Source organism: Cimex lectularius, unplaced genomic scaffold, assembly GCF_000648675.2.
Source record: "Cimex lectularius strain Harlan isolate CLEC.00 unplaced genomic scaffold, Clec_2.1 scaffold385, whole genome shotgun sequence".
Classification (NCBI taxonomy): Eukaryota; Metazoa; Arthropoda; class Insecta; order Hemiptera; family Cimicidae; genus Cimex; species Cimex lectularius.
The window spans coordinates 121,254-139,268 of record NW_019392918.1 but is presented as its reverse complement, the minus strand read 5'-3'; the positions used below and the strand labels follow the sequence as shown (position 1 = coordinate 139,268).

At 34.5% G+C, this 18,015-nt stretch overlaps 1 protein-coding gene across 8 annotated transcripts in view; it reads right to left on the bottom strand.

Moving 5' to 3' along the window:
• Nucleotides 1–18,015, bottom strand: part of LOC106672663 (histone demethylase UTY) — an 83,485-nt gene that overhangs the window by 9,907 nt on the left and 55,563 nt on the right. For 7 of the 8 annotated variants that reach the window (XM_014404258.2, XM_014404254.2, XM_014404252.2 and 4 more), the window contains 6 exons: nucleotides 2,333–2,637; nucleotides 2,049–2,274; nucleotides 1,882–1,982; nucleotides 1,607–1,820; nucleotides 1,397–1,544; nucleotides 91–201 (listed from right to left, as the gene is read on the bottom strand). In XM_014404258.2, the coding sequence (XP_014259744.1) occupies nucleotides 91–201; nucleotides 1,397–1,544; nucleotides 1,607–1,820; nucleotides 1,882–1,982; nucleotides 2,049–2,274; nucleotides 2,333–2,637 (1,105 nt within the window). The remainder of the gene's footprint in view (nucleotides 1–90; nucleotides 202–1,396; nucleotides 1,545–1,606; nucleotides 1,821–1,881; nucleotides 1,983–2,048; nucleotides 2,275–2,332; nucleotides 2,638–18,015) is intronic. The other variant, XM_014404256.2, reaches the window with a different exon arrangement.

Sequence of the window (18,015 nt, the reverse complement as noted above, 5' to 3'; positions counted from 1 at the left end):
TGCTAGTTAATGTTTTGTTTGCTAAATGATAATTAAAATTTGTTTTAAATTTAACTTATATCTCTCGCCTCTCTTAATTAATTTTTTTACCTTAAATCTTTTATTAGCCGGGGCATTCTGGTTTGCCTGGGCTGGATACGGTGGAGGTGGACCTTGTGGAGATGCCTGAATATGGCCATTCGTGGTGGTTACAGCATTCGTCTGAAATATTAAAAATAAAAATTATAATTAAATTATACTGAAAGCCAGTCTCCTCTTATTATAAGTTAGGAATATTTACTAAAATAAGTTAAAAATAGTTGTAAGGAATGTCAAACATATGTTGGAAATAAGGCTGGAGAACTGAAGGGTCGCTCATCCTGTAGGGGGCAAAGAGACGATTCCCACAACCTTGTCATCATAGGAATGTGAAAAATGAATAGTCTGACCACTAAATAACGAAAGTTGGAATTATGTAGGGTGGGAAGGGTGTTGCAGACACAGTTCATCCAGCTGTGGGACACTATAAATTTGGGGCCACATGAGGCTGCAAAACAGCAATTTCTGACAATTACGAGTTATTGCATGGCCAACCCTTGCAACAAGGAAATTAACCATCTGGCCCAGCAGTTTTTGCTTTTCCTTTCCTCCTCTACTATGGTGGGGAAAACAGTATAAAAAGGATTTGTATGTTTGGAGAGTAGTCAACTTAAAGACTCCTTCCATCAAGTCAAGGCCTCAGTCCAGAGCAGTCAAGCAGCCACCACTGGGACACATCCAGCAAGGATCAGCCATTGTGACAAGTCGAATAGAGTCGTCTGTCAAGGACCCAGGAAGCTGCGAGAAAAAAAAAGCCCCTGGAAGATGTGGGAGCTGGTATTGGCAAACATTTTTTGGGGTAAGTACTATTGTGAATGAGCTCATCCTAAACTCAGCAAAGTTAGAGTTGTGGCTGACTTGCTTTGATTGTTCTTTTTGTTTCTCTGTTACCGTATTAAGACAGTCCAGTGTTTCAATAAACGCTTAATATAGCTCTCCATTATATGGTATTTTTGGAATCTTACCTTCCCCTACACAAAAAGCAGTGAAAGATGTATGTTGGATGTTCATATCATAAGTACATAGAGTATCAGTGCCCTGTATCTATAGTTATCTAATATGTGAAAATTTGTTTCATATGGACTTCTAAATCTAATCTATAAATAGGAGAACTTGTTGAACATTATAAATAAATTTTGATATTTAAAGTTAAAAATTGCACTTTATGCATTCCTCTCTATTTAAACTCTTAAAGAAATGGGAATATTTGAACTAAGTCTAAAATTCTACTACTTATAATAGATGAGAAAAGAAGACCAGGCAGAAAAATATGAAAACATATCATTTGTACAAATCACTGTTTAAAAATCAAGCTTACTTGATTTTTTTTAAATTGCTGCTGAGTTCCTGAACCTACCCTGGGACTGGATTGCTGTGCCTGTGGCTGCTGTTGTTGCTGGCGCGATGACATTTCTGCTGAGATGGGGAGGTTCCATGCCTCCTCGATAGGGGGAAGCTGTCTACGCCTGTTTACAAAACAAATGTTTTTAAAATGTTAAAATTTCAATTATGTTGCAGTATTACGCACTTGCTGGTGATGCTAGGCATTGGCGCGTTGCCCAAGTGAGACTGGAGGAATTGAATTCTTTGAGCAAGGTTAGGGTTCATATGGATGGAAAACCTTGGAGATATATGAGATACTCCGTCTTTGTCCAAATCGTCGTTGTTCTCACCTACTCTTGTCGCATTGACATAACAAGCATATGCATCCTTTGGCTGATTGCAACTTTCATACAAAATTCCTGAAAGATTTTATCAATGGATAAAGGATGACAATGAGATTAAGTGTTTAATTAACTTTACCTAGATTGGTCCAAGCGGCGCTATGACTTTTATCTAATTGCACAGCACATATGTAGGCCTGCAATGCATCCATAGGCTGGTTTTGCTGCTGGTAGAGTACTCTATTAAAACACAAGAAATATTAGAGTTTGAAACAAAAATTAAAATAATTTTTCTTCCATACTCACCCGATTGAGCACCATGTGTCTGCATTTCCTTCAGACTTTTCTACAGAATTTCTATATGCTATAAAAGCATCATGCACTTTACCAACACTGGCATAACACCTCCCTAAGAGATAAAGTGACTGTCCTGATTTTGGATCGGCGTCGATAGATTTTTCAAGGCAGGCGATGGCTTGTCCTTCTCGTGCACTTTTGTCACCAAGCGACTCGACACAATGGTACATCCATCCTACAGTAGTAACTGTGTAAATTCCAAAGTTATTTAAAAAATAAATAAATACCCATACCTAGTTGTCGACATATGTCGGCTTTTAGATTTTTCGGTAGCTCTTTTTCTTTCAGAAGCTGTTCGTAGTTGTCTTTGGCAAATTTGTATTTTCCTTGGACTTCATACAGGTGCGCTATATGAAATTTAATTTCAATTTTTGAGAAAGTACAAGGGTTAGCATCAATGAGGGCGAGCTGCAAATGCTTCAAAGCTGATTCCCAATCATTGTTCACTTTGAACATCAACCCAAGGCGAAGGTGGACTTCATTGGCCCTGGAGAATCCTGGCTCAATGTACAAAACTTGCTGAAGTGCTTTGACCGCCCTAAAACAGAAAAGTAAATTTAAGTTTTCAAGAGAAAGAAAGAAAAAGGCAAGTATAGATGTACTGCGCTAATGAATATTAGATAATCAGCATTAATGAAATTCCATAAATTTGCCTGTATACAAGAAAACAGATAATACTACTGAAATGTAGATGTAGATTAACGTCAGGTTGCATAATATACTGCGCCCTTAAGAGCTATTGTATTCACCCGATTCTGTACATATAGCACACCAGTGAGTCCTTGTTTCTCATGAAGTGAAAACAAATGCCAAATCAGACGGCCAGACAGTCATTAGACGAAAGAGTCGATGAACAGTAAGTACAGAACAAGAGGTGTGTGCACTTGAAGGGTGAAGAAGAATAAACACGTCATCAACATTCATTTTTTTAAACAGAATACCCAAAAAATTATCCGACGGTTATAAGAAATGACTGATTACGTCAGGATCTTCACTATTCTGGGTCGTTAAATTTCAAGGAAAATCATCTCCATTCCACCCGCCGCATGTCATGTCTTTTATTTTTTAAAATAATATTTCTGTTCGTCTCCTCGAAAGTTTAAGAAAGAATTTAGTCCAATGATATTCAGAGAAGACAATTTCTATTTGCAAACAGCCCACATAAAATTCGTCGCACGTGCCTTTTCGGCGGTCCTCTAGGCAGGAAGCGAGGGACAGGGGCAGGTGGCGGAAATGGTTCTGCGCCACCCCGGAAATCCTCTTCTCACCAATGTGCAGAAGCAGGAGCCATACATTTACAGAGGAAGGATGGAGATTAACCCTAAGGCTGAGTAAGATAATTAATAGGACGAGGAATTGCCAAAAAAATCAAGACAATATATTTTCTAGAAAAGAGACGAAAACGAAAACAGATTATTATCAAGGGTATTTAAGAGAAAAGAGTTTTTAAAAGAAAAATAGGAAAACTTTACGACTTTCTGGATATTGCCACAACACAAGTTCGATCGAAATCGAATCGATCATAAAACCCGCAGTGTGGAAAAAAGTCTTGCATTAATACAAAATACAATAATTAAGCCGATATTTATTTATTTAAATTTTTTAAAAGGTCGTGGGGATCATAGGATATCAAATTTCAGGCGCCGAATATCATTCTACCTTACATCCAACAGGATAATTGCCATGTAGCTGTTAAATAGTTACGTTAATCTTCATAAAAATGAGCCGATTATTAATTTTTCAAATCGAAAGAATGTGCTTTAGTGGTATATAGTTTATATAAGTTTATTTTTAAATACAACAAAGTGAAGAAATTCCTGTCATATGGGAGGCTTAAAAGTCTAATTGCACGTTGCAATTTAGCTTGGTATAAAAAGACTTCAAAATGGTTGTTATATTTATATAGTGCTTTAAAAGCTAAGGGTAAGACAATTTTAAAAGCTTTAACGAAAAGTTACTATTACTATTGTTAGAAGTAGTATGTGTCGACACCATAAGTTTAAAAACATGAAATAAATGTTGAAACGTACAATAAAATAAGAAGAGCAGGATCTGCACGGTACGGGACAAAGCTGATGACTGGTACGAGTGATGGGCCAGTTGTAAAACTTGAGTCAAAATGAATGAGTAACTCCTACTCTTCAATGGGGTTCCCGGAAGGACGCGGAATCATCGCAGGGTCCGCGGGACGGATTATTCACCGTGAGAAAATTCCAGGATAGTCACAACAGGTGGCGGGCGAGGGAGCAGGATGTAAGGTTAATCAGTAGTGAATCGCGGATAAGAAGGCCCAGGGCGAAAAATCGTATCCTGCAAGGATACAGGAATGCGAGGATTTTCCGGTGCTGCATTACCGGCAGATCGGAGGACGAGATGGTCAATGACCCCGGGGACCGGGAGGTTGTTTACATTTCTGAACCTCCTACTGACCCAAACTTGATTACATCCCGCAACTTAGGCGACAGACTTTCCTTCATGTAGAGATCTATATGCTTAATGGAGAACAAAGCTTGTGGCCACTTGGTAAACAGAAACATGTAAAAACAAACTTAGAGTTGATAGAACCACAATTATGGTTGAACCTCGGACAAATCAAAATATATATAAAAAAATAATTTATTACAATGTTCAATATAAAGGGTGATTCGCTTACTCGTATGACAAAGTTCGTGTGCTTCTACACCTCAAATGAACGAAAAAGTTCGAATGAACCATTGTCCGATTCTCAATACTTTCGCAGATATTCAACTTTTATGGTTTTTTATGAACTATTTACAATTTTCGTCATAAATCTATTCGTAGCTCTTGAATTATTCATTACCATTCATTTACCATACAAAGAAGAAAAAATATCTTGGATTTTTTATATAAATATTTTTTTATTGTTAAGTTGGTCTGTACAAAATAAAGAAAACTGGAACAAAACATGAAAAAAGAGACAATAAACATAGTGACCAACCAATGCACAAAACCAATTCGACACCACAAGAATAGCACCACACTTGCACTGATGATGACCCGAATGAGTGAAAAAATGAAAAATTGTGTTTTTCTAAACTACCTCATTATTGACCACTCCTCATGACCAACAAATTATGAAACAAATGTCACTACGAAATACACAATATGTTTATTTATTTTTTTCCTGACGGGTATCAAGAATAAAAAACATTGTGTATTATTTATATTGTGTAACATTAGTTTATTGTCTCCTTTTTATGTGTTTTATTTCCTATTTTTTGTTGGTGTTATTAAAAAAGAGTATACCGCTAGAAAGATTATTAAAATAAGTTGTTATGAAATTTGCCAAGCTCTACCCTGAATCTTTCCAACGAGGTTGCAAATTTAATTTTTTACAAATTTTTAATTTAGCAGTTTTTGAAAGATTTGTTGTTTTTTTTTACCAAAAATAAATTAAAACTTCTAGAAGAGTACGTTCTTAAAGGAAATTTAACACAAGTTTAAAATGCCGTTTTTTGCTTTTGCCTAAAAATGAATATTTTAAGAGCTACGAGTAGATTTAAGCCGAAAACCGTATAGATAGGAAAAACAAAATGCTGAATATCTATCTGCGAAAGGGTTGAGAATCGGTCCATTTTCATACGAACCTTTTCGTTAAATTTGAAGTATAGCAGCACCTGACTAACATTGTCGTACGAGTAGTAAATCATCCTGTATATGATGATAACAGTGACAATTCATTATGGCACATTTTACAAATCAAGCATGATTAAGATGCCGTTTTAGCATCTACAAAGTCAAAAATTTCCAATTTGCAGAATAAGATGTTAAAAATCGTTCAAACCGTTTTGTAAATTTGTTAAAATAATCTGTTCAAAAGTCAAAGTTTGATAAATAAAGTTTTTAAAATATAAACTAGTTCGGTGTAAAACAAAATAATCAAGAGCAAAAGTTTCTTTGCTGGTTTTCGCCATTATTTTAAAATGGGTGTAATAATTATTAAATTAATCTGATTTGATAATATAGCGTAACATTCATGCAATTGCATGCAATTGGATTTTAGTTTAATTCTCCGGATTTTTTTAAAAGTCGAACATCCTGAAATTGGAAAATAACAAATGCGATCTTCTGCTCTGTTCGCTGTAATAAAATTTCTCGTTGGAAAGTTCCAGCCTCTGACGAATGGGGTTAAACCCGTTTTACATGAAATTATTTAATTAGCAAAGCTGCGTGCATGATTTTGCAATTGAATTGTAATACTATAGGAAATTCCCAGTCGTAAAGGTCGTCTACTATGATTCCAAATTGTCACCTTAATCATTCTTAGTTTCATTTTTTATACTGATTTGTTGTCGAATTGTGAATAATTAATTTATTCTCAAAAAAATAAAAAATATAAAGTACCAATTAATATTCACAACCCATCAGTCTCCTGGAGTCAGGATAAGAGTGTTGTGGGAAAACCAGTTTAAACAAAAGTAATCTATCTTCGAGTAAAAGTCTCTGGACTCAAATGCTTTCGGTTTTCAGTTAATTACTGGCCACAAAATAATAGAACCAGGATCAATTTGATTAGCAAAATGTTCAATATGGTTTGAAAAAACACTATTTGCAAAAAATTTAATTTGAAAAAAAAAAAAAAGAAAGAAGGCAATTTGATCAGTAAAACGTTCGATTTGGTATGAAAAAAGTCTATTTTGCTTTTAAAAATGGTTACATTTGGATTGAAAAAAGTCAATTATATTTTGTAAAAGTTCAATTTGATTTGTACAATGTTCGATTTGTTATGAGAAAAAGTTCAATTTGATTTGCATAATGTTCGATTTGGTATGAGAAAAAATTTAATGAGGTTTGAAAAATGGTTACACTTGGATTGCAAAATAACTTTAATTATATCTTCTTTTTTTTTAAATATAGTTATTACTCAGTTTGTTGTTTTCAATTATACGGATTTCAAGCTTAAAGCTCACCATCAGATTGACATTTGAATTGAAAAAAAAAAGGTCAATTACATTTTTACAAAGTCAATTCCATTTGGTTTGAGAAAAGATTCGATTTTTTTTTTTTTTGTAAATGTTCCATTTTGTTCAAGGGAAAGCTCAATTTGAATTGAGAAAAAGTTCAATTTACTTAAAAAAAAAAAAAAATGAAATTCGATTCGAGAAAAATGTACCATTTAGGTTGAGCACAAAAAAGGTCAATTCGATTAGCAAAAATTTCAATTTAATTAGTAAAATGTTCAATTTGGTTTGAGAAAAAGTTCAATTTACTTTAAAAAAAATGCAATTCGATTCGAGAAAAAAGTTCCATTTAGGTTGAGCACAAAAAAGGTCAATTCGATTAGCAAAAATTTCAATTTAATTAGTAAAATGTTCAATTTGCTTAGTTCAATTTACTTTTAAAAAAAATGCAATTCGATTCGAGAAAAAAAGTTCCATTTATTGAGCAAAAAATGATCAATTCGATTTGCAAAAATTTCAATTTAATTAGTAAAATGTTCGATTTGGTTTAAGAAAAAGTTCAATTTACTTTTTTTTTTTAAATGCAATTCGATTCGAGAAAAAGTTCCATTTCGGTTGAGCACAAAAAAGGTCAATTCGATTTGCAAAAATTTCAATTTAATTAGTAAAATGTTCAATTCGGTTTCTGAAAAAGTTCAATTTGGTTTGGAAAATGTTCTATTTGGTTCGAGGGAAGTTCAATTTGCATTGAGAAAAATTGCCAATTACATCTTCAGAAGATGATCTCAATAAAGATCGAAACGTTGGCACGATAAAGAAAATGGTTTTGTAATTTCATTTGAACAAATTTCAATTTATTTTGAAAAAAGTTCAATTTGAGTAGTAAAATATTCAATTTGGTTCGACAAAATGTCCAATTTGGTTTGAAAAAAAGGGTCAATTATATTTTAAAATATAAATAATAAGAGTCTGGATCGGAAAAAACATTGATAAAATTTAACTTCCGTGCCTGCCACTGGTGACGTACGATTCAAAAACAGCAGAAGAGGGCGGAAGGTCATACGAACGACGGACCGGAACTTGTAATTGACTTGGCTCATTGTCAGTTTGAACCAGACCGCTAATAAGCATGGTACATTTACAAACAATGGGCTGCTTAGTACGGCTTTTGAAGCTTTTGTCGTTTTCACTTGTGAAACACGTTACGAGGAAACGTTTTTACAAATCTAGTCTAAGCCACATACCAATCTACTGATCGAGTAATGATATTTCGAGGGAAACCTTTCCATGTCTATCAACGTTTTTTGTGCAAGTTTGAGAGTACATAATGAATCAAAATTGAGACCATAATTATTTACAGTAGTCATGAAATTGTTGGGACTGTAATTCGTATAATAACAGACAATTTAATTAAATGCAGGCAGTTCTTGTCTTTAGTCGAGTCGACGGGTTTCTTGGAAAACTGCTGAGCGTGAACAACAGCTTTCCCACGAAGGAAAACTCTTTCAGACACGAAATCATAAGCTAAACCCAAGCTCTCAATGAGAAAGGGGCAAGAGAGAAAGTTCCGAGAAGTTGTCGGCTTACCTCAAAAAGAAATGGGCAAATATTTTCTTCTTTGAAGACAATTATCTAGTTGTAACTTAGGTTTCCTATATAGGTCAGTTCTAACCCTGCTTATCACCCTGGCCAACCAGTGAATATGGTGAAAAGCAAAAAAGCTGATGTCTGACAAACCTAAATGACCATACCACAGACCCAATGAATAAAAATCTAACTATCATCTCATTATTTAATCTAGTGACTACTCAATATACTCATATTAACATATTTTTTGTTTTTTGATATTTGCTGCAGATCATACAGAAAACGTATTGTAATTACTGGCTTGTCCATCAGACGAAAGGCTATTAAAAATCGAAAGGCCTGTGTTTTGTTTTAAATTTTAACATTAAAACGTATAGCATGCCACCCAAGGAATGAGTTATACCCCAACTACAAGGCAGTTAATTCAAATTAACGAGGTTTAAAAAAATTCCTTCCCCTTTTAAGACGATCCCTCTAGTTTTGCGGCCTCAATAAAAAAGCGACCGCTTTGAAGACGTTCTAGATAGCCATCTCCGATTCTTCCTACTGGCACCATCTCATAGGGGCGAAAATAATTCCGATTCCCAGCATATTCTTGGTGGGGGGTCTTCAACAAAGGTCGTAGAGAAGGACAAATCCGTCGGGGCAAGTCTCAATTGTATAATTAGATCCAGCCAAGCTCAAAATTATTGGGGTGGTACAAAAAATGGTTACCCATTAGGTATTCAAATGTTTTTCCAACCCGATCGAGACTGATTACAGGCCCTTCGCTTGATTGCCTGTATTAGGATCGGAATTTCCTCAGGCAGGAAGTGGAATACCGATGTGAACTAGCGTTTTAACGACCCCGAAGAAGAAGAAGAAATCCAACCCAAGCATTATCCTTTGACCAACCTTCATCTTACTGATACACACCCATCTTAATGAGAAGCATAGCGAAAAGCGAGTGTCGATTACTATGTTGTCAGCATATTAGCAAATTTAGTAATTAATGTTAAAACTTTAAACATATTAATCACCTTGCTTTTTTTTAAAAGTACATACAATTTTAAACAAGAAATGTTCAGATTACTTTTTGAAAGTCTGTGAAGTGATGAACCTGTAGTTTGGTCGTTTCTGATGATTTTGACCTGTCTACCTTTGATTTTTTTTTGTAATTTTACGTTATCAGTAAAGGGTGTTTAAACACATTCTTTATTTACTCACCGACCCATCAGTGAAGATGGCGAGAAACCGAAACATAAAGACGAAAATGATAGAATATATCCAAACTACAAACAATAACACGTATTAAACGAGGACTGTTAAATCCAGTATGACAAAGCGAGAGCATCAAGTGGAATAGTGTCAAATTTAGAATTGACCTTGTGCGTCCTTGACTCGCGAGCTTAATGGTCCCCCCGACCGACCATTATGGCCCAAATATGGTCCTCGCGATCCTCAGGCCCGACCGGCCTTGTAGAAAGGCGTGGGGTGACGTTGAACTCATTTGTCAGCACTGATTCACCCCCGAACAATGTTAGTTTGAAAGTTTTGGCAACGGAGTTTCCAACGAAGGCTATCTCACAAATCTTTTCGCAACCACTGCAACCGCCAGACATGTTCTTTCGATAAGATTCAGTAGATTAATTTCTAGAAACCAAATATTAAGCAAGTACGAGTCGGACCAATTATAATATGTTTCAGAATTTGCATTTTCTTTGGTTAAAGAGCCATGTTATTTCTTGAAAAATAGGTCATTGTTACAAATCACACAAACCAATATTTGTGTCATTAGTCAGCTCCACGATGAGTCTTTAAAAGTGAAAAACTAGCTTTTACTTCTTCTCTCTTCAATATTTGGCTAGACAAAAAGTGAGACTTGGACTTGAATAAATAATAAAAGCAACCAAGCCAAAGGATGTAGGTCAGAGCAGTCATATCGGCCCTGACCACCAGAATCAGGCTAATTACATCATTTTACACGCGAAGAATTGGTTACTTGGACAAAACCCACTGCGTTATTGTTTTGAATACTAGAATACCCACTTTCACCATAAACTATAATTGGCGAAATATTAACATTTAATAACAAACAACGAACGTCATGCTGAGAGGATAATTTTGCTTGCTGATGCTTCTGCGCCGCATGGGAACAATCTCGATGCAAAGCGAGTGTGGGAAACGTCTAATTCCCGGGATCAGCGAACACAGCTGCACTATCAAAACACCACTAACTACTTTGCAGGCTCATATTTCTTTCCTGGAATTTTTAAAGCAGAGCCGCTTGACATGGAATGCTCATCATCTAATTTTCATTAGTCACGCGGCGCATCGGTCTTTTAATTAATTTTTTGTTTTCTTTTATCATAAAATAATTTCGTGAATAAGTTCGATTTCATTTAAAAATTCTACCTTAAAAAGTCTTACGAATACTAAACAACAACTGAGTGATTTTTTATTGAGGTCTGCGAGTTGATGAACCTGCAATGACCCAGCGAGGATAAGCCGACCAGAATGTCCGTAGACAATGGAACAATGTACGTTTATTAATGAGGATTTAAAAATAAATGGCAATTTATTTAAATCTGTATTTAACTGTTTTTAAATGGAAAACTGGCTTCTCTACCCTGATCTTCGAAAATACTGGACAACATTTAATAAGATTTTGTGAACTCGTTTGATGTTTGGAAATTTTGTATTTGTAAAAAATTCAATTAATTTGGGGAAAAATCAATTAGTTTTGTAAAAATTTTCATTTGATTTGTAAAATTTTCGATTTGGTTTGAAAAAAAATATATCAATTCAATTTGGAATAATTTCCATTTAATTTGAAAAATTTAATTAGATTTGTAAAATTTTCCATTTGGTTCAAGAGAAAGCTCAATTTGGATTGAGAAAAAGTTTACTTTCTTTTCCAACACTTTTTTGGCACGAGGAAAAAATCGATATGGTTTGCGAAGAAAAAGGTCAATTCGACTAACAAGAAGTTCAATTTATTTAATTAATAAAATGTACAATTTGGTTTGGAAAAAATAACAATTCAATTTGGGACAACTTCAATTTAATTTAGAAAAAGTTCAATTTGATCAGTAATATGTTAAATTAGGTTTGAGAAAAAGTTCAATTTGGTTCGGAGAAAAAAGCAATGCGGTTTGCAAAATTTTCAATTTAATTTGAAAAATATTAGATTTGTTTCGAAAAAAAAAGTTAATTCGATTTGGAAAAATTTCCATTTAATTTGGAAAAAGTTCAATTTGATTTGTAAAATGTGGGCTTTGAGAGAGAGGTCAATACGATTTGGAAAAAGTTCAACTGGGTGTCAAAAGTCAATACCATTTGTGAAAATTTCTATTTAATAAAAATAGGTTCAATATGATTAATGTTCGATTTGGTTTGAGAAAAAGTTCAATTTGGTTCGGGAAAAAAATGATAATTATATTTTAGAAAAGTTCAATCTGATTATTATTATGTTCTATTTGGTTTGTGAAATTTTCCATTTGGTTCGAAGGAAAGTTCAATATGTATAGAGAAAAAGTACCATTTGGTTGGAGAGAAAGTTTAATTTTGTTTCAGTTCGATATTATTTCGAAGGGTTGACATAAGACAAAGAAGAAGCCAGTAAAGTAATGTGTCGATCAAATCGATAATGAGAGAGATTTCAGGAAATTGTTTAGAATTGTTTCGGAGCTAAGCTTGATTTTGTTTATACATACATAAAATTGATCCTTTCTGGACTTTTTTTGTATAAACAATCTCAAAATAGTGTTCCAAAAAAACAGGAATAGAAACAGAAAAGTGAGCAGGTTGACTGAGCATTGAATGTTCTAATGAAACGGAATTTTAAAAACTCTGGTCTTTTAAGTGTAAACAAAAAGAACAAACACACACATTTCACTTAATTATTGTCTGAATCCATGAGCGGTCTTCCCTCTTGCGGAAGACGAGGACGATACAAAGAAGTGCAGGCCAGTTCGATTTTTCCGGAGACGTCGGCCGAGGTGGAGAAGGGTCAACGCACCTCCCCGAGGAGAGGGAATGGAAGAAGAAGTCGGATGAAGAACTCCCAGGAATTTCCTTCCCTTTTCGAAACGCCCCTCCCGTTGGCATATGTTACCATAATGACAGCCCTCTGGACCCAGGGACCGGCCTTGATTGCACGCCGACAGCAATTGTGGTCGACTTTCTAAAAGCTTCTCCCTGGCCATTACCGAAGAACGACGATGTATGTGGGATTTGTTCCAAGCATATAGTCACAAAGGGGTATAAAAATTCAACCCTGCTGTTAAAAGCAAAAGTAGTATTGTATGAAAAAAAAAATATATGTTAATGCGTTTGTATCACGGGGATCAGAAGGGTAAAAGGGTCACGAAGCCAATCCTGTCTGGTTACACCGTTAAAAAGGAAAAGTTACAGTTGTGGTGTCGCTGAACACTACTATTCAACATAACGTATAGCTTACACTCGCCACATTGATAAGCCTGGAAACCTACCGTTCTTTTGCAAAATAATAACTTTCAAATGCACCCAACGATTTTTTAAAGAATCGCCATGTTGAACAACAGGTACATTCATTTTTATTAGACAACATAAAGCCCAGTAAAAAATACATACTTAACTCAAATTAAAACGAAATTTTGTCACAAAATCTTTTGAAACTAATCAAAAATGGTAGAGGCGAATAATCAAGCAGCAAGTGTCAGCTTAATAAAATAGATCAAATGTAATTTTATTTTTAAAGCGTAATTTTGTCACAAAATCTTTTGAAACTAATCAAAAATGCTAGAGGCGAATAATCAAGCAACAAGTGTCTGCTTAATAAAAGCAATACAAAATAAATTTTATTTATGAGGAATGATTTTATAACTGATTTGAAATGACAAAGTAGGTCTACAAAGTTTCAAACATTAAACGTTTATAAACGTTTTTCGTAAAGGAACATAAAAATTATATGGAACAGCCTATATTATTTGCTTTCCCTTCATATTGATCAAAACCTTACCTAGATGTTTTACAATAAGTGCCATTAAAAAAATTACAATATATCTGATATTAATTGAAACTTTTATTGCAAACGTCCTCACAGCTGTTACAATTATTACCACAAAAAAGAAAGAATAGTTTGGTTTTTCCAATCGATTTATTCGGTCAAATGCATTTCGGTTTTTCGCCATTTCTGAAGAGATGTGAAACCGAAACGACTGCGAGACTAAAAAGATCGGAAATGACCAAACTAAAAGTTCATCTGCCCTGTTTATTAACAGTACTCAAACAAAAGCCATTCAATATTTTCGGGGTCTAAAAGTTGATACTTTTATAAAATCACTAATATGACGAGAAGCGGAAACGCGACTGCCAGACAAAAAACGAGGATAGGTAGACCAAGTGATCAGAAAAGGGTTAACTAAATTCTCAACTGACCTAAAAAAAGTCTTTCAATATTTTGGTCCTAAAAGATGATAGTTTTATGAACTGAAATTGGCAAGAAGCCGAAACACGTCTGACAGACGAAAATCGAGAATGGGGAGACCAAAATGATCGAAACTACATGACCATCATCTCGCAGACCTAGTAAAAGAGTTTATATAACGCTCACAAATTTTTAAAAAACTATTGTGTGAATTGGATTATTTGATTTTTGGGTATCTGGATCGATATGATGTATAATCGATAGCATTCTCTGAATTATTCTGGAAAATTAAGTTTTAGATAATTATCTAATAAAAGTTCAAAGCAAATTGGATCTCGCTTTGATGTTTGTATAAACCTCATAAGAACAAGAATTTATTTTGATATTTTTTACGTACGTATGATGTACATTTCATACGTATATATAATGCTTGTACAAAATGTACAAGGAAGTTTCAAAGTAGGGTTCTAAAAATGGACTGTTTATAAATACCAATACCATTTGGTTGTAGTCTTTTCGTTAAAGTTCTCACTTCTTCCCCTGGGAGAAATAGAATGGAAATCTATGAGAAACTATGTTTTCCTCTGTGGATGAAACCTAGAAACGGTGTCAAGGGGCAAGGACGAGCCTCCCACTTCGCTTTGACCTACTTGCTCCAGCCAGTACACGTGTTTCCAAACAAACCGCCATTCTATTTCCTCATCCGCCCACGCATCCCACGGTTTGTCAATCTAGCCGCAAGGAAAGTGGTCGAGTTTTGACAAAATATAGATTATTAGGGACTGGGCCAAATAGTGAAAACGGTATTAAGCTAAGTACTGCTGTCATGTCAAAAATATCTAATTTGACTAGATTGGATCTAAATATTCCACAAAAAATCTGAGATGTGATCATAACGAATACAGAATAGATTTTTAAATCGAAATAATTCCAAGAAAGATATCTGGCCTTCTGCGCGAAATTATTTTGGGCAGGCCGAAGATGGAATGTAAAGCTTCCGGTTCGGTATGTCTTGGAATGCCGAGATGTAACATTAAAAATCAAAACGTGAGACTATTCTTGAAGGAATAGACATCTGTAACAACTGGGAAATAGTGAAAAAAGTCATCCTACTACACTTGTAATTTGTGGCAGGTGGCCGACAGTCACCTGATACGGCATCTGGGGAGCCGAGGCATCTGCAATGGACCATCACCTGTGACCAGCTGCTCCCTTACAGCTGTTCCACTGGAAAAGTCTAATTTCAAATAACTGGTTCAAACTGTTGCCTCAGGCACGTCAAGTTCAACTGATGTTCTTTTGTTGTCTCAACAAAATACACGAATTTTTAACATTCATCTTGTCCAACTCTCATTATGAATAATCTGTATGTTGGTATGGTACGGATGATAAAACAAATTCAATTTTTACTGCCAAGCTTTCTTCGCATTTCATATAGTCATAATCAAGGCAAAACAATCTTAAATATATCTACATATGACATAAATAAGTTTTAGTATATAGACATATTTAAGATTGTTTTGCCCTGATTATGACCTCAAAATAGGTTGAAAGCTCGGCAGTAGCAATTTAATTTTTCTTCGTCCAGACCATACCCAGATCCAGAGTGTTTAAATTTACAAAAAATATGATAAATAATACACAGACAAACTACTAAGGATTGAAACGCCGAAAAGCGTATTTCAGACAACTAGAAGTACAAGGAGACAAAACAACAAGATCATCATCTGTAGACCCGACATAACATCTCACGATTTTAAATTCGCCAGCAAATAACGTGGTGCTGGCACCAATTCCTAACAAGCTCGCAAAACCACTATATATAGCTAGAGTAAATTTAGAATTTAAACTTCCTTATGCTGCCCGCAAAAAATGAGGTCACGCGACAGCGTGATAGCCTTATCGTGCGATAATTCAAAACAGCACGCATAGTGGCCGAACGCGGAGGAAAAAAAAAGATTCACCCGAGTATAAAGGAATAAAAAGATGGAAGGATACCGCAACAATGGCCAGAATTCTAAGACATAAATTACTTACATCGTTAAAAAAAACCTCATCTCCGTTCTAAACGTGGCAGCAAACAAACCATAATTTCCAAACCCACGCCTATTCCGGCACCTTCCCTTTAAGAAACTTTACCTAATTAGACGATATTAGATTTTTATGCAAACGAGTGTCTATTCAAGATTGAAAATAAGTTTTTTAAACGGGAATGTACATCAGGCGATTAGCCAAGACTCCTAAACCCAATACTATCCACCTCAAAATATACTCATTATCATTGTGTTTTAACTTATTAAAGAATTAGATAAATCAATTTTTTAAGACACGTTTCGTACGATCATAGGAATGACAAAGACTTAGTTTGTTGTGTTATTCGATTGCAGTATCAAGAAAAAGATATATTTTTAATTTACTGTGCACATCGCAACGCAAAGCATTTCAGCATAACTGATAATCACCACCAGTGCGATGCTCGATGAGAAAGATGGAGGATGTATGCGGAGAATACATCTATTGGAGCACTCGAATCATACATACTATATAAGTATATGGTGTTTAATGACCGTTAGTCAATGATTATTCGGAGATCGTGAGATGCGGTCTGTTGTGACGTAGGTTTTAGAGAAACATTTTCTTTATCGTGCCAACGTTTCGATCTTTATTGAGATCATTTTCGGGGCTCAAAGTGTTTGATTTCTGCGTAATTGTGTCATTCTTGTGTGTCGTGTTGAGAGTGCTACAAAAAATACAATCACTCTCAATATGAACAAAAGGTAACACAAAACGAGATATCTAAGTAGTGTGGTGGAGGACTCGATTCATACATGTTATACAAGTTGATAATTAATTTAATTGAAGTTCGATGGGGATTTTAATATTGTCTCAGACTTCACATTCACTCTAATAAATACAATCACTTTATTTTCACAGAATTAGATTACCTTGCACAGCTATTGGACTTTTAGCGAACTATAATCAAAATCCATTAGAGTTCGTGGTCAGATTGACCAATTAACTTTTTTCTATTAATCAAAATTTTGACAAAACTCGTTCAAGAATCAGGATGAAATCATGAAGACCCTCCTAAAACATATCCTGCAATACCTTATTAATCTATTTATAAAGCATGATTCAACTGAATAGTTTTCATTTTAAAATTTAGCCATAATGGGATTCCATTCCAGTGGAACTTTAAAAATTAATTCGGTTATAGGAGATAGTCACAGAAATTAACGCGGACTAATGGAAGGATAATTCAAATAAAGCCTTAATTGTCAATTAATACCAAAAATTTTCCATCTGGCTAAACTTATCTGCATCTCGATAAAATCTATATAAAAAATTTCCGATTTAAAGCAATTTTCTCACACCGCATACTTTCGCTGCTTATCTAATAATGTGATGGCTAATAAGGAAACACCAAATGACGGCAGATTAAAAATAAATAGATCGATGCTATATGCAAATTATATTTTATCCTTAAATATAAAAGAAAAAAATGTTTTAAATATTTTAATTAAAGCAGTGTTGAGTCTAGAAGTGAAAGAAAGTATGCCTATTGCTACGAAACAAAAAGTTTAATTACTAATTATAAATTTCAAAACAAATATTTTGACTGATATAATTTTATTGTTTTGATCGATTAAAGAAAAACGTGAACCATCAACATTCTACTGCATCCCTATCTATCATGAAAAATCTCGACATGGTGAAATGCCAATGACCTACCTGTGTAGGGGGGTTTAAGCTTGCCGTTGCGTGAGGTCGCAAACTGGAAGTGGAACATGTTTGACATTAATAACCTATTTAAATAGTAAGTTCCATTTTTTTAAAATTGTAAAATGAGAAAACAGTTATGTAAAATATGAATTGAATGAACCATTGTCTTTATACGATATTCGGACTGTGACTAAAGTAAAGTCTATAAAGGTTTTTCGAACTGAAAGAAAGGAGACAAAGGGCCTTTTGTAAGGGCTGATTCACGGTTTAAAGCCCTTTTTTAATTCCTGACATG